Source organism: Syngnathoides biaculeatus, chromosome 13 (assembly GCF_019802595.1).
Source record: "Syngnathoides biaculeatus isolate LvHL_M chromosome 13, ASM1980259v1, whole genome shotgun sequence".
In the NCBI taxonomy this organism is placed as follows: domain Eukaryota; kingdom Metazoa; phylum Chordata; class Actinopteri; order Syngnathiformes; family Syngnathidae; genus Syngnathoides; species Syngnathoides biaculeatus.
In genome coordinates, this window is record NC_084652.1 from 14,902,215 (window position 1) to 14,924,524 (window position 22,310).

General features: G+C 40.2%; 2 protein-coding genes across 7 annotated transcripts in view; one reads left to right on the plus strand and one right to left on the minus strand.

Moving 5' to 3' along the window:
• Nucleotides 1-4,145, minus strand: part of LOC133510788 (TSC22 domain family protein 2-like) — a 37,712-nt gene extending 33,567 nt beyond the window's left edge. The window contains exons 1-2 of one of the 4 annotated variants that reach the window (XM_061839134.1): nt 3,629-4,145; nt 1,811-3,510 (exon numbers count right to left, since the gene is read on the minus strand). In XM_061839134.1, coding sequence (XP_061695118.1) covers nt 1,811-3,468 — 1,658 coding nt within the window. In that variant the 5' untranslated portion in view covers nt 3,469-3,510; nt 3,629-4,145. Of the gene's footprint in view, nt 1-1,810 lie in introns of all 4 variants that reach the window. The other 3 variants (XM_061839133.1, XM_061839132.1, XM_061839135.1) reach the window with 3 other exon arrangements.
• Nucleotides 4,146-10,927: 6,782 nt separating this feature from the next.
• Nucleotides 10,928-22,310, plus strand: pfn2a (profilin 2a). Of its 3 annotated transcripts, none has more exons than XM_061838189.1 (3): nt 10,928-11,414; nt 14,645-14,837; nt 18,226-18,565. In XM_061838189.1, the coding sequence occupies exons 1-3, from the start codon at nt 11,283-11,285 to the stop codon at nt 18,321-18,323; spliced, it is 423 nt and encodes a 140-aa protein (XP_061694173.1). In that variant the 5' UTR covers nt 10,928-11,282; the 3' UTR covers nt 18,324-18,565. The 3 variants fall into 3 exon arrangements, with proteins under 3 accessions (XP_061694173.1, XP_061694174.1, XP_061694172.1); XM_061838190.1 differs by lacking the exon at nt 18,226-18,565 and adding an exon at nt 22,185-22,310 and having other exon boundaries at nt 10,936-11,414; XM_061838188.1 differs by lacking the exon at nt 18,226-18,565 and adding an exon at nt 18,572-19,081 and having other exon boundaries at nt 11,000-11,414.

A 22,310-nucleotide genomic window follows, 5' to 3' on the forward strand; every position in this document is an offset into this window, starting at 1 on the left:
GAATACTTCAAATGTAAATCATTTGCATGATTTTGCATGTTTTCTGAGTAAGCAGAGGAAGTGATGTTATCTTCCACACATGCGCTACATCTCTTTTGAGCACAAGTGAGAAACATCTGACACATTATTTCCTTCCTCTTATCACTTCCTTTGAAACATTGTCATCCCTTGCACATCTCACTGACAATACGGGAAGTCCCTGCCTTTTATTTATTTATTTTCAACTGTCACACTTTGGGAAAATGTTGGTGTACAGAGTCAACCCACAGTACAGGGACATTTACATACCGTATTTTCTGGACAACAAGCCACTACTTTTTCCTGCGCTGTGAACCCTGCAGCATACTCAGAGTGGGCGAGGCTTATTAACCGGTGTGCTCTGTCATCCAAAAATACAGTACTTGTGTCACTATCACTGTAAGGTTCCTTTGATACTTCCCTATTTCAAACTAAAACAGTTGAATTTTAAATTAAGTCGACTATACTCTATAAAAATGCATATTGGTGAACTTCTATAAATTAACTGACAAATATGAGAGGTTGCTGACAGGGTGAACTATTTCGGCTGTGAACACACAGTGGACTTTACCAATTTGGTGAGCAAGCTGAATTTGTCCCATTTAACAAAAATAATTGTGATTTCTTGAATCTTTTTAAAGCAATTGATATTTCACATGATAGGGTCGACAAACTAACCTTGAATACATCCAACTACACACACAATATGATGAAAACTACGAACGAAAGTGTAAATATTTACAACTGGCCGATGTTTCAGCCTCAAATGAAGAAAGAGAAAGTGCTAGTTGTAATATCATCAGTGTGAACACCTGAGGGTTTATAAAAAGGGACATTTCTCCAAATTGGCAGGGTGGACACAAAATTCAGGGAAATGTGAGAAATCCTCAAGGGTCACAGTAGTGGTGGAGTCTTTCTTTGGGCGAAAGGCAGACTACACCCTGAATGTGATTATGAAAATGGAATATCCATGTCCAAAGCAATGGCGTGGTGGACGATTGGGTAGAACATCTACCTCACAGTCCTGATGACCCGGATTTAAATTCCAGCCTTGCCTGTGTGGATTTTACATTTTCTTTCTGTACCTGTGTGGGTTTTCCCTGGGTACTCCAGTTTCCTTCCACATCCCAAAAACATGTGGTAGGTTGATTGAAGACTCTAAATTGCTCGTAGGTGTAAATGTTAGTGGGTTATGTGCTATGAAATTGGCTAGCGACCAATTCAGGGTGTATCCGCCTCTCGCCCGAAGATAGTTGGGATAGCCGCCAGCAAGCCCGCAACCCCTGTGTGGATGAGTGGTACAGAATATGGATGGATGGCTGTTCAAAGCTATTCATTTTATCAAATAACTTGATGTGAATGGTAAAACTGAAAAAAAAAAAAAAAAAAAAAAAAACAGACTTAGTATTATTTAACCACTTGTTACACACACTGTATTTAGCAGAGCAGTGTGGGAGACAGCAAAATCTCATACATCAAAGAGGGCGGAAATGGTATAAGAAAGGAAACAAGAGATGCATAGTACCGGTATGTGTGCAAATATCTGACCACTTATAAAAAGACCTGAGAGTTTAATTCTTTTGCAACATTATCATGGTGATCCATAAATTCTGACGAGGATACCACAGGCACTATAAAGCTACAAATCTGCTTGTGATTTCTAATGGGTATGCATTACAATTTGGGGATGAGGAGTAATTTTTACCAGGCATTTGAGACCTCTCACAATTTTCAACAAAAAAAAAAAATAAAAAATACACACAAAGATGCATAGTATGAAACAGAATGTTACCTGTCCTCATCCCCGTCGACTGGTATGGGGATTCCAAACAGGCTGCTGACAGTTGGTGTGGCTAGCTGCAGGCTCTCAGGCATGAGAGGCTTTACCAGTTCCTTCCCAAATGACTGTGCGTCGACAATCCCATCAGATTTCCTTACAGCACCTCCTTCTACCTGTCCAAATCCGGCTAAAAAGAGGCTGTGACTTGCCAACGCTCCTGGTGTTTTGCCTTGGGGAATCTGACCTGGTGTCAAACTAGCGGCTGTCACCTTTGGCACGGCTGCACTGGATGTACTGGACACAGCAGTAGGCACAATGGGGGGCATCCCGGAGCTCGCTGCAGTGACAGGCACATTTTGCACAACAGAGGGTGTGGGGTGGAGGCCGTGGGGTTTGGGCTGTCCAGTAGTGGCGTATTGACCATGAATTGATCCACCAACCAATGCTGAGCCAGCAACACTTCCCATTCCACTGGTTTGACTTGGAGGACTCTGTCCAGGAAGGACCGCTCCAACGCCAGCGACGTCCCCAAAATCAACGGGCATGGAAGACCCCTGAGGCATAGAGGGGGAGGTTATTTGTCCCATTGTCTGTCCCCCTGTGGACTGATTTGATACTGAAAGTGACTGGCCGGTGGCAAGTCCAGGTTGTTGTTCATAACATTCGGTCTGGTTTGGGCCAGTTAGGTGGTGTCCCATGGAGAGTTGGTAAGCTTGGGTCTGGCCTGACGGAGGCAAGCTGGCCTTCTGCATGTGAGGCAATCCATTGCTGATGCTCTGGGGGGCAGCGGGCTGGACGGTCACCACCACAGGCTGAACTGGGACAGATGTAGGCTTGCTACCAGTGAACATTATCTGCAGGCCAGACCCACTGACAGGATGTTGCCGAGTGATGAAATTCTGCTGTGCCGACATCTCCGCTGGATGCACCCGGGTGACATCTGGTGACGCTCCGGAGGCCTGAGTGGACTGTGGCGCCAAGACAACTACAGAACCGCTGGTATGCCCAACCCCACTGTCTTTGTCTGCGCCAGTCTCTGGCATTGCGCTGATGTCTCGCCTCGTGCCATCAATAGTCCGATTCACAACAGAACCATCAGACTCTTTCTCATAAAACTCTGTACACACCCACCGGCCTCTTCTGAAGGGTTCTCCAGTACCATGGTCAAGTTTGATCACCCTAAAACGGGAAGTACAAGTCACTGTGGATGTGGCAGGAGGAGGAGGACCTGGACTGGGCACTGTAGCAGGTTGGGATACATTTATGGACACAATGACCGGACCGGAACCGGAGGTTGAGGCCACTTGTTGCTGTGTGACAAGGGGTAAGACGGCTGTACTGCCTATTCCAGCTGCCTGCTGAACTGGACCAGCCACGGGTGCTTTCCGAAACTCCCCCAGCGGATTTACTGACAGCACAGAGAAGTGATGTAACTGCGAAGGCGCTATGACTCCTGTCGCCTCTTGTTCTCCGGTGTTATTCGGCACTTCTTCAGACATAGTCCTGTCACATGCTGGCTCGTACATCTCAGACGACACATCCTCTGTGCGCGACTCGTCCGGGTCCTCTAGGCTCTCCGTGTCATCTGTGGCCGCTATAGCAGCCACCTGGGCCTGAGTCACACTTGTGATCTGGAAACAGCTCTTCTTCTTGGCCGGCATTTTCGACATAGTTGCAGACCGATTCCTCACCTCGAGTGTGTCTCTATCCTCCTCCACCAGAAAAAGACAGGCTAACAATCACACAGCATGCAAATTAACTATGTCCATCGGGCGAGCTTTTTTAATTTACCCGGGGTTAAAAGGGACTATAGTATCTAAAATGGCATACTTCGATATATTTTAGGATTACGTGGAACCGAGATGAATCTGCGCCATCCCTTTCGCGTCTCCGGATGCGACTCGCGACTCACGACTCAGACGACGTCCACTTGCCGGACGGAGTTGTCTCAAAGTCCGGGGGCGGCTTGCCTGCCTTGTCTGTTAGACTTCCCGAGTAGGTGCCGTTGTCATAGAGCGTATTCCACCGCTACGGGAGGGAGCTACTTGAGGGCCGAGGAGGGCCCCGCAGCCCTCGCAAAAAGCTAGCGCGTCAAGCCAACTGGCTGCCGCACACTCCCCCTACGTCGGAACAAGTAAGCGAGACATCTTTTCCAATACCACCCCCCTCCCCACCCACCCTCGCAGTGACCACTCACTTCACTACTCGCTTACCATACATGCAACTATTGTCGAGGGAACCGGAGGGGAAAGGACCGTCTCAGAATGTCACCGTTTAAGAATAACAAAGATATTAAGACGAGAACCCAACTGTTTCCTCCCTGACAAGATGGCTATGTTCATATGTTGTATGACGCGGCGGTGCATGCTGGGTAGACTAGTGCGGGTGGTGCGTTCACTCACCAGGCGAAAAAATCGGACACCTTAAAGGTGGCCTTGAGAACGGATGATGACATAGAGCCTTTATTTGAGATGGGAATTATAATACATGTAAGAATCAATTAAAGCGTGGTAAAATGTGCATTTTATTTCTATTTGCTTTTATATTCCATGTTGAAATCAGCGAGGGTGTCCATACTTGTGCCTTGGAGCGTAGAGTAGTCTGCGGTAAACATATGAGCCTTATGTAACACTGCCCCTAGTCGCTAAATAAAGGTAGTAAAATAGTATTGTATGAAATTTGTAAAATGTTTTTTATTTTATGAACAGAAAATACGAATTAATTAAAATTTTTACTGTATCATTTATTCTGTAATAACTTATTTATTCAAATTTAAAAAGTTATCTCAAATGTATTTCTTCAAAGTGAAAAAAGTTTTATCCTTGTAAATGTGTTTTAAATGTAATTTATAATAAATAAACTATGCAATTATTTAATGAGATGAATTAATAAAGGTTGAAAAACTCAAAAGGCAAGGATACAATTTTATTTGTTTTAGTAATAATTGTCCATTTTTAATTTAATTTCTAATTAAATTATTTTATTTTTTATAATTGGTTTAAAAAAAAAAAAGGGGCCCGCCGGTGTGTTCTCCCCATGATTGCGTTGGTTACCTCTCCGATTTCCTCCCACATCCCAAAAACACGCACTAATTAGAGAGACTCTAAATTGCCCCAAGGTGTGATTGTGAGTATGACTGTTTTATTTCTTGATGTGCCCTGCAACTGGTTGGCAACCAGTTCAGGGTGTACCCCGCCTCCTGCCCATTGACAGCTGGGATAGGCTGAGCACTCCCGCTATCCTTGTGAGGATAAGCGGCTAAGAAAATGGATGGACAATTAATGTTGCATGTATTTGGGATGTGGGAAGAAACTGGAGTGTGTGCTGAAAACCCATGCAAGCATGGGAAGAAAATGCAAAATCCACACAGGGAGGGCCGGGATTGAACCCCGGACCTTATTTACATTAAGACAATGAAAGCAATGATTAAATGAGATAAATCCATCCATTCATTTTCTTAGCTGCTTATCCTCACAAGGGTCGCCGGGGAGTGCTGGAACTTATCCCAGCTGTCAATGGGCAGGAGGTGGGGTACACCCTGAACTGGTTTCCAGCCAATCGCACGGCACAATGAGACAAACAGCCACACTCACAATCACACCTAGGGGCAATTTAGAGTGTTCAATTAATGTTGCATGTTTTTAGGATGTGGGAGGAAACCTGAGTGCCCGTAGGAAACCCACACAGGCACGGGGAGAACATGCAAACTCCACGCAGGCGGGTCCGGGAATAAACCCGGGACCCCGGAATTGTGAGGCCAAAGCTTTCCAGCTGATCCACTGTGCCGCCATGACATAAATCATCCATTCATTTTACAAGCCGCTTATTTTCACGAGAGTCACGGAAATGCTGGAGCCTATTCCAGCTATCTTCCAGCAGGACCACATCAATGTTGAATTGCTAAATCCTATTACAGCATTACCATTAGCTAATTAGAGTGATAACTAGTTTTTAAATTAGAAGACAAGGACAATGGTTTCTTCAAGGCTTGTTTTAGTTTTTGTAGTGAAACTGTTTGCTAAGAGTAAAATGCGATATCTTAACATTGTTGTTTATTATTCTGGCAATCTGGAATTTGGGTACAGTTTTTAGCAAAAATCCCAGAAGTTGATGAGCATGATTTGTTTTCCCTGGCCACATAAAAATGATATGTGTGGGCATCTGGCCCCTGGGCTTTGAGTTTAACACCTTTCCACTTAACATTTTTCAGATACGTGTTCTGAATGAATTGCTTGGTAATGCATGATCTGTGGCCTGCAATTCCTCTTTTGGAGCTTGGATGGCACTTTTCAACCCACCCTGGCCACACTCACATTTGCTCCAGCTTTTACCGTCCCCTCGCCTGCGCACCTGTTCCCAATCAGCCCTAATTACTCCCTGCAGATCTGTGTTCAAGTCTCCCCGTGCCTGCGTGGGTTTTCTCCGGGCACTCCGGTTTCCTCCCACATCCCAAAAACATGCAACATTAATTGGAAACTCTAAATTGCCCCTGCAATTGACCCCTCCGTAGAAATTGCGTGGGCTGCGTGACTGACCAATCAGAGCCCAGAGATGTGCCTAAACCACGCCCCTTGTTGTCCTCCGCCATAACCTCAGACAAAGTCGCATTGTTCAGTAGAGCTTTTGTTTGCGTTTTATCACGTCTTAGGGATCCTTAACAATAGATATGATTAAGAGGTGTAGTCACGGCCTTTGTAACAGTGACGATAGGTATCCTGATAGGCTAGTTCAGCGGTCGGCAACCTTTGACCCCGAAAGAGCCATTTGAACCCGGTTTCCACGGAAAAGAAAACACTGGGAGCCGCACATCTAAAATGAAAAAAAAAAAACTTCTACTACTTTACCGCAGCATGTTTCTTATGAAATCCACGTGCTACAGAGAAAATTAGATTTTATTCATTTAATGAACACATTTTGAACATTTTGAATTCTTGAAAAATAATAACAATGAATGTCTCTTTCAAATAAATTAAAAAGCTGAATTTAAATTGTCCATGTAGCAAACGAAAGCAGAAAAATGCCATGAGGCGTCATCCCTTCTGCATCAGTTCCTAAACAGCTTTTTTCCTCTCTTCTCCCTCTGGATATTTTTCAGCAAAGGCTCCGTGTGTATTGTTAAAATGTCTTGCGACATTTGACCGTTTATTGTTAGCCAGTTTTTCTCCACAAATTAGGCATACTGGTAGGCCACTCTCGCCCGAGGTAAATGCAAATGAATCTGCCCAGGCATCATTGAATGTTCTATTTTCTTGAGATATTTTTCTTTTCTTACATTTCTCCATTGGCTTTGCCGGGCTTGAAAGTCGCTCAAAATAGACGGCGTTTCAGCGGATATACCTGCTTCCGCAGTGTGACGTCTATTTTGAGCGACGAAAAAATAATATCAAATAATTTAATTAATATTTTAATATTTCAAGATCACAATAATCTTCAAATTTAGAACTAAAATAATATGAAAACTAACACAAATAAAACACACTTCAATTAAATACAAAAAAAAATTTTTTTGTAATTTATTTTCCCAAGCCAATCAGAGCCGCATTATAAGGATGAAAGAGCCGCATGAGGCTCCGGAGCCGCGGGTTGCCGACTGCTGGGCTAGTTGGTGCAGTTCAATTTGTACCCTTTGCGAAACCGAAGACCGAGTGCGAAAAATGTCTTCGATGGATCAAACTTTGTGGAAGACCGCATGATCAACTGAATCCATCTAAAATCAACCGGAACAGATATGTTTGCACGAAGGTAAGCCCTATTTTTGATTTTCAATACATGTCTCATATAAATGAATTAGCAGTTCTTCGCTTGCATAACATAGCTACGTGTGAATGATTGACACACTTGATCTGTGTTGACTGATAGTTTGCGAGGACCTGACTGCACAAACGTGTCTCTTTGTTGGCGGCTAGCGAGCTAAGCTAAACCGGACTAGCGAGTCCTAAAAGCCTTCGACGTTCACCGAGACACCAAGACTGAAGGAAGGATGTTTGAGGACACTACAGTAGCGATTGTCGTACTCAGTCGGGACTTACGTAGGTTCGGCACTAATTCAAGAATAATTATTGAGGGGAGCGCGTGATGTTACACAAAGAAAACGAGAGAAACAACTCGTAAATCAAGCCTCGCCTTCTTCTTTTCCTTCATACGGCGGTTCACAAACGGCTATACAGATATGCATACAGATTCTGCACACAAGTGTGATAGATAACACGAAAATAGGAAACTGTCAATGACGAATTCGTCTTTGGGTTATAATATATTATATTATGTGGCTTCTCGGTCTTCCTCTGACTCCGGAAAGATCTCGCCCTAATATCAATGGTTTCTCCGTCGATATGCATGGAAATACCATTGAAATACCCCTCGCTGAAATACTTGAAGCCCTGCTGTCTGCTCTTCAACGATATTTCACCATTCGGTAAGAATGCAAATGAAAAATCAGCTGGTAAATCGGACAATTTCACTCTCGACTTTTCTTCCTGCGACACCATTTTGTGTAATGTTTGTCTGAGGTTAGCAACAGTGGGGTGACGTGACTTTAGGAGGCGTGGTTAAGTGCCCTGTACGGAGGGGTCAATTGGCTGGCAACCAGCTCAGAGTGTACCCCGCCTCCTACCTGATGTCAGCTGGGATTGACTCTAGCATTCCTGTGACCCTCATGAGGATAACCAGCTCAGAAAGTGGATAGATGGATAGTTCTCTGTTTTCTTTCAGTCTTTGTCGAGACATTGTCACTGTCACATCATACCTGTAGAATAACTAGTTGTGTATTATTTCTAGTTTTAGGTTAATTTAAGTGTTTCTTTGATTATCTGTTTTGGGACCTTATTTTGTTAGCTTTTTCCATGATTCTTGTTTGGAGAAAAAGTTTTGCAATTAAATATCTATTCCATCCGTTTTCTTTACTGCTTATCCTCACAAGGGTCGAGGGGAGTGCTAGGGGCTATCCCAGCTGTCAACGGGCACGAGACGGGGTGAACCCTGTACTGGTTGCCAGCCAATCGCAGGGCCCATAGAGACAAACAGTCGCACTCACAATCACACCTTGGGGAAATTTTGAGTGTCCAATTAATGTTGCACGTTTTTGGAATGCGCAGAGGAAACCGGAGTGCCCGGAGGAAACCCACGCAGGCACGGGGTGAAGATGCAAACTCCACACAGGCGGGTCCGGGATTGAACCCGGGACCTCAGAACTGTGAGGCCAATACTTTATGCCGATGCCCCCAGAATTCAATAGATTTTAACTAACTATATTAAATTAAATACATTTTAAATTTTCTTGCTTCCCATCTTAACATTTTGATTTGGCTTTAAAAAAAAATGTGACAGACCGATTTGCCTTAGGGAAAAATAAAGTTGATCTGATGAAAATGGAATACTGCAACTGTCTTGTGAGGGAAAAGGAGAGAGCAAATCATTATCAGCACTATTATAATGTGAGAACTTGCATTGCAATGAACCAGGCTTGAATAATTGGGTTAAGTGACGTGCCTGGAGGGTCAGTACTGGTGGAACTACTACGCTACTGGTTCCACTCACAAGTTCAACGAATGTGATGACACTGTGCATATAAACAGTGACAAAATAAAATGTCCAGCCAAATTAAAACACTTGTAAAAGTCTTTTGGTTTCACCGGACAAGAACAAAAAGAGATTATGTCACCATGGCTTAATTTGTCACAGAAGGGGTCATTAGCCATTACAAAAATAATTGCTAATGCTGTTAAGTGCCCAATTTTATCATTTATCGGTATGTGAAATTCACTTAAGAACGATCAAAGCCATTATTCACTTGCACTGGCAACATGAGTCATACTAACACAATAAAAAAAAGGTCCACAAAAAAGAAATAATAATGCACAGTTGTGATGAAGGCTACCAGTTTAATAATATTAATTTTTGTAGTTTAACCACATCAGATTACACTAACTTGCATTTACATACAGATCCCCATACACTTAATGGTATTACAGTATGTACTGCTCTTTTTCACAAACAGTGCAAAATGCTACCATAATAATATGTGAACATTGAGTACCTCTTGGAAAGTGTTCAAAACTGAGCATAATTATCCCTTTAAAAGTATTTTTAGGGCATAATTCTGTGTAGTGAAGTTGCTGTCTAATTATTATATGTTGCTGTGAAAAATAAATGTGGTTTGGTTATCTTTGTGAGATGTTATATATATATGCAATATCCCGTGAAAAGCTGGGGTCCACTGAACATATACTGGATATTGTTATTGAGCAGTACTTGAAGTTAAAATGGTTTGAATTGGTCAAGAAATGTGGAAGGAGGAGTCAATATGTAAGATACAGTATCTTTCAAACTGGAAGTTTTATTGTTGAGAATTTGGGGAGTGTGAATAAACAAGAAGCCCTGAATGAGCTTAACATTCTGAATTTGGAATCATATAAATAGGTTTGTCAACGTGGAGGATCAGGTTACTTTCTAATTCTTAATCTTGAAATTTATGGTGAAAGTGTGAGAATTTTTGGCAATGTTATGAATAATTTCATGACTGTGTTGAACAAGATGAACTTTTTGAAGTTGGAATGTTTTGAGTCAGTATAGAAATGTGGAAGGAAATGGAAAATATCCAAAACATCTCAATTAGCATTTTTTTCGTGTGTGAAAATTCGGTGTGTAAACTATCTAATATCACATTTAATCTGATAATCTTATCGTGAAAGTTTGTGCACTGTTATAGATTTCACATTGAAATTGTTTGAACTGGTCAAGAGATGTGGATCAAGAGGGCAGTACTTAAATGCTCTTTTAATTTGGGATATATTTTGTGAAAATGTGAATAAATGATGTGGGAGTTTGTGTCATGTGAAAAATTGCTCAGCGTAGTAGTTAGTATTCAATAATCGTTCACTAGTGCAAGATATTTTATTATATAAATGTCGGGAAATGTCCTCATATGTTTTCCTGGGGAATTATTTTCATGGAGAATGTGGGGAACAATTGAAATGTTGAAAAACTAGTCCGCAAGATGTCCTGAACGAGGTGAAAGTTGGCATGGTTTGAAGAAACGTGGAAAGAGTAGAAAATAGTCGAGTAAAAACAATTGAAAAAAAGAATATATGCGTGGACTATTAAGCATTGATAGAGTAAATGAGCATTGTCGTAAACCTCCTAACAGCCATTTTGTGCACCCCCAAGATTCCTCCAGACAATTTGCCTCTTAGCTGAGCCGATAATTGCTTCTTCCTTTTCTTTCTTTCTTTCTTTCTTTCTTTCTTCCGCCGCCTGCTGCCGTGAAAGCGCCGGTGGTGTTGGAGGCTCTTTGTGCGGAGGGATCTGAGATACGGACTACACCCAGCCGCAGCCGCTACCGCAGCCGCACTAGTGCCCCCTCGGCTTTCTTTGCCGCCCCAGCGCGTCCGAGTAGTGGTGGCTTACATCCAAGGCTCCCAAACTCTCTCGCTTTTCGCCCTTCTTCTTAGCCATTTTGCAACCCCCCTGCTTTGTCCATTTCAACATGTCGTCTTGGCAAAACTACGTGGAAAACCTGATGGCCGACGGCAGCTGTCAGGACAGCGCCATTGTTGGGTATTTGGACGCCAAATACGTTTGGGCAGCACATGACGGTGGCACTTTCAACAATATCACGGTAAGAATGAATAAATGATCATGAATGAATCTTAGGTGTGAAAGAATCACTACGCGAGGCGGACACTCCTGGAGGAAAGAAAAAAAATACAAACGACGGGTGAAAAAAAAAATCCGTTATCTATGCAGATGACTAGCCAGCTCGGGGCTATGCTAAGCTAACGCATCCCTGGCCTTTTCTGGCTAGGGAAACGCCGCAGGATTATTTAGACGCCTCGTGGACGGCGAGACACCGAAATCGGGCGTGGACCCCAATACAAAACATCTTTTACCTCGCCAAAGCCTGTTTTCGAGAACGGTTTAATGGAGATTTCCGTTTAGTTTTTTTTTGTGAGACCATCAAGGAGCCGCGGTTAGACTTTGAAGTCAAAGGAGCATTCTTTGTGTGCCCTGGATGTGATGATTAGCTAACGTTAAGCCGCCGATCCGCCGGTTACCTATGGTCACAAACACACACAAAAAAAAAGACAAAATACGCGTGTACATGCTGACTTTGAATCAACCTGTAATGAAAACATATTTAACTGTCTTTATTGTGATTGCATTGGGTCTGGCACCGATGTGGGATTGTTACAATCATAGGTGGCAAGGAACCATTGCTCATTTTTCATTGATTGCATTGTGTGGGATCAATACTATTGTAGTAGATAGAATGTTCTAGAATTCTTGACTGACTTAGTTATGCTTCTTAACATGCATATATTGTGACTGTGTGAATGACGCAGAGTATTCTTATATCCACAGAATTCCGGACATGAGGGGAACAGTTTTCCCCACTCAAAAAAATAAAAAAAAAATGAAAAAGACGTTCAACAATTTGGCGTTTTCCCACATGGAAAAAAAGATTCAAGCGATGGAGTCCTTCAAAAACAGTTCATCTCTCAGACTCAACTTGTTAAGATCAGTCAGGACATGGGAACTCCTTCCCCCATTCCAAAAATCCTTCATCAATTCCTGACTTTTCAAAATAAAATCAAGTGTGAGAAATTTTGCATGTCCATTTATACATAAGGATATGCTGGGAACAATATAGAATGTTCCCTAAATTCCCCACATTTTCAAATTAATACCTACAGTGAAAAATGTTGCACATTTTAACCCATTTTTCTACATCCCTTGACCAACTTACAACATTCCAATTTAAAATGTTAAGATCATTCATAACATTTAGGGAATTGTCACATTCTCAAAGTATGGAAAGTGTCCATATTTTTCAAAGTTCTCATTTCTCAACTCATTCTAAAATGAAAACTTCCCAAAATATTTACACAACTCAGTATGTTGAGGGGAATTAAATTCCTAGATTTTCACAAAATGTCTAGAGATTTTACAAATTTAACTCCTTTTTTGGGGGGGGGGGGTCCCATTCAAACTGTTCCAATTTAAAATCTCACATTCTCCATGTCAATAATTCCATATTATTTCCGATAAGCGTCAACTCTTAAGCACATCCATGCAATTAATGCATGAATTGCATTGCTTGATTTATGCATTTCTTAAGCTTAACTTCCCTTTTATTAAGATGTATAATAAGCAAATCGTATGCTAAGCATGGTAATGTTTTTTGATCAAATTGATGTCATTATTGAATTTTTTTTTTTTTTTTTCAACTTTTTGGCCACGATCACTAACATGAAACTTGCTTGGATCAACAAATTATTTGATGAAACGGGCAGCATTGCGGACCCCAAAAGACTGGGACAAGCAAGAGCTCTTTGAAAAAGAACATTCCAAACTTTTCCATGAAAACCCCGAAGTTATCATTAGACTTTACACCGACCTCATCTTGTTCAGTATTGGCCGATAATTAGCATTTTATTCTGATGGGGTGATTGATCAAAATGGCGAATTTTGACAAAGCCAATGACGTATGTGATCGGCTCTGCAAAAGATTTACTCCACGTTGCCATTGTGTATAGTATATTTGAATTCAAAAGGTATTTTATTTTTAGGCTTGTTGAATGTCTTTTGACGTAGTACTGTAAATATCTGACCACACAGTTTCTAACAAAAATGTAAAAATGTCAGCAGTGTTGGACAGACTGTGTGTTTGGATCAGGCTACATGAAAAATTTGGTCTTTCACAATTGCACTATGTCATACTACTACAATAAAATCTTGTATTCCGATGCTCCCACATCCTGTCTTTTACAATCACTGGGCTTTATCTTGTCAACTCAAACATGACTGGATAAACTCGTTACCTCGGCGACAACCACAACAATGGATCATGCCATAGGCAAATCTATTCCAACCCCCTATCCATCCAACCATTTTCTGAACTTCTTATCCTCGCTATGGTCGCGGTGCTGGACATTATCTCAGCTGGCTCTGGGCAAGAGGTGGGATACATTGTGAACTGGTCCCCAGACAATTGCAGGGCACTAATAACATCCATTCGCATTCACACCTACGGGCAATTTTGAGTTTTAAAGTAACCTACCATGCGTGCCCGCTTATCCTCACAAGGGTCGCGGAAGTGCTGGAGCCAATGCCAGCTGTCATCGGGCAGAATGCAGGGTACACCCTGATCTGGTTGGTAGCCATTTGCAGGGCACATGGAGACAGACAACAGTCGTACTCATGTTTTTGGAATGTGGGAGGAAACGGGGTATCCAGGGAAATCCGACGCAGGCATGGAGAGATAAAAATCCACAAAATCCTCATTGTGTAAAGCTTAGTTGTCACGATGTTTATTGTTTAGGAGTTTATTAGATACCAGTATTGTGTGTACTGTTTTGTTCATTGATTTGTCTATATGCCATTATGGTCACTTTAAGATTTTGTTAACATATGCAGCTATTATCAAGTGACTAATCAAATCTGGCCCGTCCTGTAGATATTTTTTGCATCCCAAAGGGAATTTCACATTTGCATCATTCACAATTTAAGCAATACAAAGAAAAGTCAGAATTACCGGAAGTAAAAAAATATCTGTGTAAGTGCAACATAAGGTAAGCTCAGTTAAATAATATATTTCTGTTCTGGAGTGGAATTTAAAAAAAAAAAAAAAAAAGGCTTTCATCAGACTGATGGAACTGGAAATTATGCTTTTTCTAAGGCGAAGTCTTTTAAATTGTATTCTTCGGATCACGATTGGAATGAACAGTCCGCAAAAAAAACTAAGTTAAAAGCACATGATCCTAATCAAATAATATGCAGAATTGATTGTTGATACACTCTCTTAAATTACCGCAATGTCGTTTTGTATGTTTGTGATTTTATTTTCAGTCCCAAGAAATTGATGTGCTGGTAGGCAAAGACAGAGAGACCTTTTACACCTGCGGTCTCACCCTGGGCTCAAAGAAGTGTTCAGTGCTCAGAGACAGCCTGCAAGATGAGGGCGACTGGACAATGGACATGAGGACAAAGAGCCAAGGAGGAGAACCTACATACAACATCTCTGTGGGACGAGCAGGACAAGGTAAATAAGAGGTTTGGAGTAGGCTTATTATCAGAAGTAGCTGTGCTCCTCAAAAGTCCCTGTTTTGTTTAATTAAGGAAATACAGTCTGCAGAAAGATCCAGCATAAATATTAATACGACACCTCTTATAAATGATCAAATAGCTGTATTTTATGACAAGTGAGAGTTATAAAATTTCAGTTTTATTAGGGGGATTCTGAGATCTATGCCATTGCCTCATTAAGTCTCATGTTATATTTGTCTCATTTCTTATTTTGAATCTTTTCATCTGATGTATTTCAGCCTTTCCCCTGTAACAACTTTTTCAGTCTACATCCAATTCTGTTTTGGGAACAACAACCTGTTTCCCTTTTCAGCCTTTTTCTCTTCTCCTCAGTGCATCAAAACTTTTTTTTTAATTTATATGCTCTTTATATTCCCTCATGGGGGGGTACACTTTGTTTAAATGTCTGGCTTTTTTAAAAGCAGTTAAAACCAGTGATTCATATCCTGGCCAAATTTTTAGCTGTTTTCTTTTTTTTATATATTTTTTTTTATTATTTTTTTTTTTTTTGTCTTGAGCAGATCTTTGGCTGAAAATTACATCTAAAACATGGGGAAAGACTCCAAAGATGTGCTGAGTTTTTATATATATATATATATATATTTTTTTATTTTACCAAAACTTCCATGTCAAATTTATTACTATCCTGTCTCAGTAAAGTGGATCCCTATTGTTTGCAAGGGACAGGTCGACCTCAAATTACAAATTTCCACAAATTGACGCTCCCCTAGAAGAAGTGACACTTGCCTGTATTAATGAACTCTAAATATAACTCGCATGATGATTGCCAAAAGCCTTTAGTTCGGAAAGGTCTTCAATAGGGATCGCAAAAAAACGCTTACTTTCATAATCGGTTTTAACCGAACACCTGTAGCATAAAAACGATTAACCGTTTTTAAAATCGGTACCATTGTGGTGTTTACATAATTCACCCGCGGGACCTCGAGTTGGGGTGCGGGGTTCCGCACAGACTGTTTTTTTTGTTGCTCTTCCGGAGTGACGAGTTCACAGAGTTCCCGCCGTTATGCGAGTAGTGTTTTGATGTCTGCCAATAAAACAAGTTTTGTTCCTGTGTCCGACACTCCGCCTCCGAGTCCTTTTCTCCATCGCTACACCATCGATCATTAATTTACTCTGCGGTAATGGGGTAGTTTGTATACAATAGTGATAAACAAGCTTGTTGAATGTGGCTTTCAACAGCGCACTCGTGTAAGTTAAATTTTTGTTCTTTTTGTAAAAATGTCTTAACATTCTTGAAAAAAGTGGTAATGATATTGAAAAGATAGTGGAATACCGGAACCGGAAGAAATTATTGGAAATTTTAACCAATTTAGAAAGTCAGATTGCGGTTTCGGTTTTAAACAATCAAAAACCGGTTATAACCGATTAATTGTAACAGTTTGCGATCCCTAGTCTTCAATCATTACTTGAAAATACAGTACTCTAAACAAGATAGAGATAACCATGCCACTAGACGACGTGTAGTGCCTGTACATTCACATAAAACTTTTAAATTATGGTAAAGTCCAGTGCAAATCAATGAGTATTTATCTGGAGCGCAATGTACAGGAATTGCTTCAATAAGGCTGGGGAAACCTGCACTGAAGCTGCTGCTTCGTGGGCCGAGGTTCCCAAAACCGCTGGGTTCTGTGCAGCGATAACACAAACTGGCGGTTGTAAATAGGTTTAGAGATGTTCTGCTGAACTGTTGTTAGGGGTTCAACAGGATTTGGTTTTGAAAAATAATAATCAGATAAATCTGATTGCACAAGAGCATACTTCCTCCTATAACTGGCATGTGGCTGTTTTCAGGAGTAACCATTCACATTCAAACGGGAGTACACGTACAGCTCCCAGGCTGCCACCATTTAAATTTACAAGATGTTTTTTTTTTTTTTTTAAAAACTCAGCCAAAAAATATGGATTGGACAGTCAATAAGACAAAAGAAGCATTTTAAAGGTTGGTTCCCTCAAACGAGAGAACAAAAAGAAAAGTCAAATGTTAAAATAAATTGAAAACAAAATTGGGGTGAAAAAAATTACAAATTGGAAAGAAATCTGTGAATCAATGGATTCGCGGGTGCCAAATAATGTGGGAGTTCGCTCTCTATATTTATTACATTCCCCAATCAAAAACAATGTATGAACAGGTCATTAAAATAGATGCATTACTCCATCTTGTGGTTGTATGGATGATCATTTATTTTTTTTAAAGTCTTTAATCTGTGATCACCCCCCCCCCAATCCTGATTGTGTAAAGCCTACTTTTTAACTCCTCCCAAATAGGTAGTGTATATAAAATACACACGTTTTGTGTTTTACACACCTAAATTTACATTTTCATGGATATTTATCACTTATTCCATTCATTTTCCGTTCCACTTATCCTCACTAGGGTCGAGGGCATGCTGGAGACTGTCCCGGATATACGGGTGAGAGGTGGAGTACACCTGGTCACCAGCCAATCATATATTTACCACTCCAAAATAATTTTTTTTACAGTGTAGTTTGAGTGTGCGTGCTGGACGGCCAAATGCGCCTGAGGAAGCAATATTACAGAACGTACATCAAGTTACATGTTTTACAGATAGTTATGACCATAAAATAGCACTAATGTTGCACAGCTTAAACAACAAAACCTCTGCAAATTACTGCAAGGTGTCTTGAATATGTGCTGAATATGGAAGTTTGGCCGATCACAATTTAAGAGTACATCGCATGACAAAATTGTTGTATCGTAGTTTGTACTGTAAACGCATGCAGCGGATTATTGAGAAAAAAAAAAATTTCTCCCCCCAATCAGTCACTTTGATTGGCCCGCAAAGGCTTTGAGTGCGGTCATGTACTGTTTCATTGACACGGATTCAAATGATGTGAGTCATCACTTTGGTTTGGCGCAACGCCACCTTGTGCGGAAGTCTGAGGTGAAGTCTAAAAATAGGTGGTGTGCACAATATATATATATATATATATATATATATATATATATATATATATTTTTTTTTTTTTTTTAAATGTATATACGGACGAGGGTAGATCACTAATGGAATAAAAGTAGAGTTTAACACTGAAGTTAGAGTAAAAAGTATGATGCATTAAAACTAGTCTGAGAAGTACAATTGGTCTAAAATGCTGTTTGAATAAAGAGCGTATTCCTACCCACCTTTTTATTTAACTGGACTGCAGCCTCAAGAATAAGATCAAAGAGTGAAAGAATAAATGTCAAGGCTCAAAGTTTTCCTCAGCATTTCTTCACTTCTAGTGAAAGTACTTTGGGATGCTTTCCTTGGTTTCTCACCTTTTTCCTTACCCCCTCCCCCTTTTTTCTATCTCTTCTCTTTCAGTTTTGGTTCTTGTAATGGGAAAGGAAGGAGTCCATGGAGGCGGATTGAATAAGAAGGCTTACTCAATGGCAAAATACTTGAGGGATTCAGGCTTTTAATGTTTCCCAGGCTCATTTAGATCTAGAAAAAATTGAGGGACATAAAGAAGAGAAAATAAATATTGCTGTTAAGATTTCTCCTGCAAGCTGTCAAATGTCATGGAAACCTATATAGCATTGAAGAGTGGTAAGATCCTGACATCTGGACCTCCCCCTCCATCATGTGGGGGCGGGGACAGTTCAGTTTTGTTCATTTTCTCTGTATTTTTTTTTTTCTTTCCCAACCCCCACCCCCCCATGTGCCCCAGTATTGGTTATACTCATGGGAAAGGAGGCCGTCCATGGTGGAACACTTAACAAGAAAGCACATGTTATGGCGGATTACCTGAGGAAGGTTGGATTTTAAGCAACCTCACCATCCATCAACCTAACAGCTCACTACATACTTCTAGGATCAAAGGGCAAACAATGTTTCTTTCATCCCCTTTTATACACAGTCCCATTTTTTTTCCCCCTTTATCACAATGTGATTTTTTTTTTCCCTCAACACTACAATAATGGCATGATCATGAAATTGTTTAAATGTTTATAAACCAAAGGAGTGTACAAAAAAAATAACCACAGTGTAATAAAACTGAATTTGCCTTGTATGACATCTGCTTCGCTAGTTGCTAATTGGGAAAAAAAGGCACCCCTACCCCATTCATCAGCATGTCTTCATTGTTGCATGCATATCTGCTTTTATGGTTCTCCAGGCTCTTCACCCGTGCCCCCAGCTAAAACACCTGCCTCCAATAAAACGGTTTACGCTAACAAAATCTTGTATCTGTCTATGACTTTGCCCCCTACCCCCTTATATTTGATATACCGACCATCCTATGCTTTTGTGTTGTACATGTATGTGGTCTTTTCTAAGATGCGGCGTTGGTTTCTTGTTAGGAGTGTAGTGTAAGGACAGCGTTGTGATACTTCAACACATCTAATATGGAAATCCCTTTGAGCATTTATTCTATAATATCCAAGTGAAGCTCCTGTACTAGTACGCTCTTTGTCCTTACAGTACGATGATAAATGCTCAAATGGCTTTTCAGCCTACTAGTGCGCTGAATTATGAATAAATCTTAATGCTCAATTGGCTTTATGGCAAGCAGTTTGGCATTTGTTTGATATTCAGTGTGAGGTCTGTATACTAGTATGCTTTTTGTCCTTGCATAGGACAACTTTAGTATAGGATTGTAAAGAGGCAATATTATACTTGTTGCTATTTAGGCAAACAGCTTTTAATCAATATCCTTCGTAACCAGCGAAATGTTTCTGTACTAGTCAGACAATTCAGCGCACTTAGAATGACACTCGTAATGTTTTTTCCCTAGTCACACTTTTGACCAACTACGTAATTAAATGTGACTAGTGAACTACATTTCTGTAGTAGTAACACTACTAGACCCTACTAGTAGCACCATAATACCCACTAGTAGTTTTACCTCACTACTCACGTTATCCAATTAGTGTGCAGAAGTGTCATACAGTGGTGGATTAAAAACAAAAAAATCTTATTACTAGTTAACAATGTACATATTCATCAAGTTGAAGGTCCATGTACTACTGGTGCACCTCTCAATAAATTGGAATACTGTGCCGTAGTTTGTATTCCAAAAGGGAAACTCAAAAATGAATAGAGATTTAGTCAACATGAAGTACTTATCAGAAGGCCAGTTTCAATCTCATGTCCATGATAAAAATTTTGGACGGTTTCTGATATTTTTTACTCTGTGGAATGAGTGTATACGAGTTCTTGTGTTTAACTCCAGAAATACATGTCTAATTCCTTGAGATCCCCCTGTTGTATGCTCTTTTTCCACTTGTACGACAACGTTACCATACTAATTGGACAACTATGTTATTAGGGCGCCAAATCTGCTAGCACTACGACTGAATTGCTTCATTTTGTCATACAGCGATAAACTAGGGCATTTTTCCACCTCACTTTGAAAAGTAACATCGAATTGTCCTATTCTAATGCCGAAGATGTCATACTAGTGAGGACAAAAAGTACTAGTACGTCGACCTAAAGATGGATATAAATGCTTGAATGGCTTGCCATAAAGCTATTTGAACATTTATTCAGTATTCATGATATCCAGTATAAAATCATACCAGTAGACCAAAAGTGCCACTATTTGTGGAGAGGAAAAAAAAGTTACTAGTAAGACACAGTTGTGTCCTGCCAGTGAAATGAATTTTCTTGTGAAGTTTTCTCTTACATGGACCTTAAGATGAATATCATGGATATAGAATAGATGTTCTAAACAGCTTCCCATGCATTCTGGAGTTTGTGGTCATTCCACCCTGTGTCCGTTCACATTTAGCAATCAGTTCTTGCGATTTTGTCCAATTGGCTATTAATTAGCATCGCTTCCTTCATTCCCTCCTTCCTTCCTTCCTCGTCCTCCTTCCCCATTTGTTCCCCCTTGGACCAATCATTGATGTACAAGGATGTTCACCGCCATTCTGATAAGATGATTGTTGGCATCACCCGTTGACTGTAATTTAAAAAAAAAAAAAAAGACGGCTTAAGAAAGTGGTAAAATCATAACTGCTCCTTTTTTTGACTACTTTAAAATTTGTCAACACTAATAGTATTTGTCATTTTTTAACTAACGTCATTAACTACTGAATCTACATGAATGCATATTGACTGTAAACCAAGGGTGTCCGCTTCTGACATCTTATTTACATTGTGCTTTAGTCATCCGAGATGTATTCACAAATTGTCATCGTATGGTACTTAGAAGTATTATAGCTAAAAAAAAAAAAAATGCTGTGTACACTAATTGAAAGTGGTGTTGGTTGGAATAAGAACATTTGTAAGTTGTCTTGTGATAAATTTCAGAGAATTGTGTATTCAGTGCCATAAAAATCAACCATGTGTTACTACTAGTTGGATTTTTACCTGCTGCCCTGGCAGGATATAACTTTTAACGGCACTTTCCAAAGGGACATTTTGGCATCAGTTATCTCCGGACTTTGTGGAATATGTACAGAATTAAACGAGAGAGAGAAAAATGTGTTTGTGTCATATTTTGTACTCTGAAAAATATTGTACTCTCATGAGCTGACAATTTGTTCATTTTATATTTGTCAATATTTAATGATAATAGGGTAGTAATGGGAAATTCTCACTCTTAATTTTCCTACATTTAAATTTAAGGAAGACAAATTTTCAAAATTTCACAGTTCCCAGGTGTCATAACATTAACAATGATGAAGAATTGTCAAAAAAAATTGTGACGAAATCTATTTTTGAAAGTAGAAATTTTGGCAAATCTTTATTTGAACATAAAGACTTATTTGCTTTTGATGTGAAATGACATGAATCATTATAAGGTGGTGTACCAATTTCACCCCTGAAAAAAGATAGAGCATGAATGTATTCTCATTTTAAGGTTAAGGGTTTTTGAGGAACTGATATTTCCCAATGATAGTGTTCATTTTTCAAGCGAGCAATCTTAACATTCAACTCCACACACCAATCCCATTTTCCGTTAAATGAAAGTGTAATATCTTGTAACATTAAAATAAAAAAAATCCATTTCCATTTTAAAATAATTTAATGAATTTTTTTTAAATTATATTTTATAGCAGTGGCATGGGGGCGTAGCTGTAAAGCGTTGGCCTTACAGTTCTGAGGATAGTAGTTCAATCTTGGCCCCACTTGTGTGGAGTTTGCATGTTCTCCCCTTGCCTGTGTGGATTTTCTCCGGGCACTCCGGTTTCCATCAACATCCCAAAAACATGCAACATTAATTGGACACTAAATTGCCCCAAGGTGTGATTGTGAGTGTGGCTGTTTGTCTCTATGTACCCTGCGATTGGCTGGCAACCAGTTCAAAGTGTACCCCTTCTCCTCCCCTTTGACAGGCTCCAGCTCTCCCACGACCCTTGTGAGGATAAGCAGCTAAGAAAATGGATGGCTTTAAGGCTACAGAATGCATCAACCCACACTTCCATGTATAAAATAGAAGAGAACAACACACACAGTCTGTC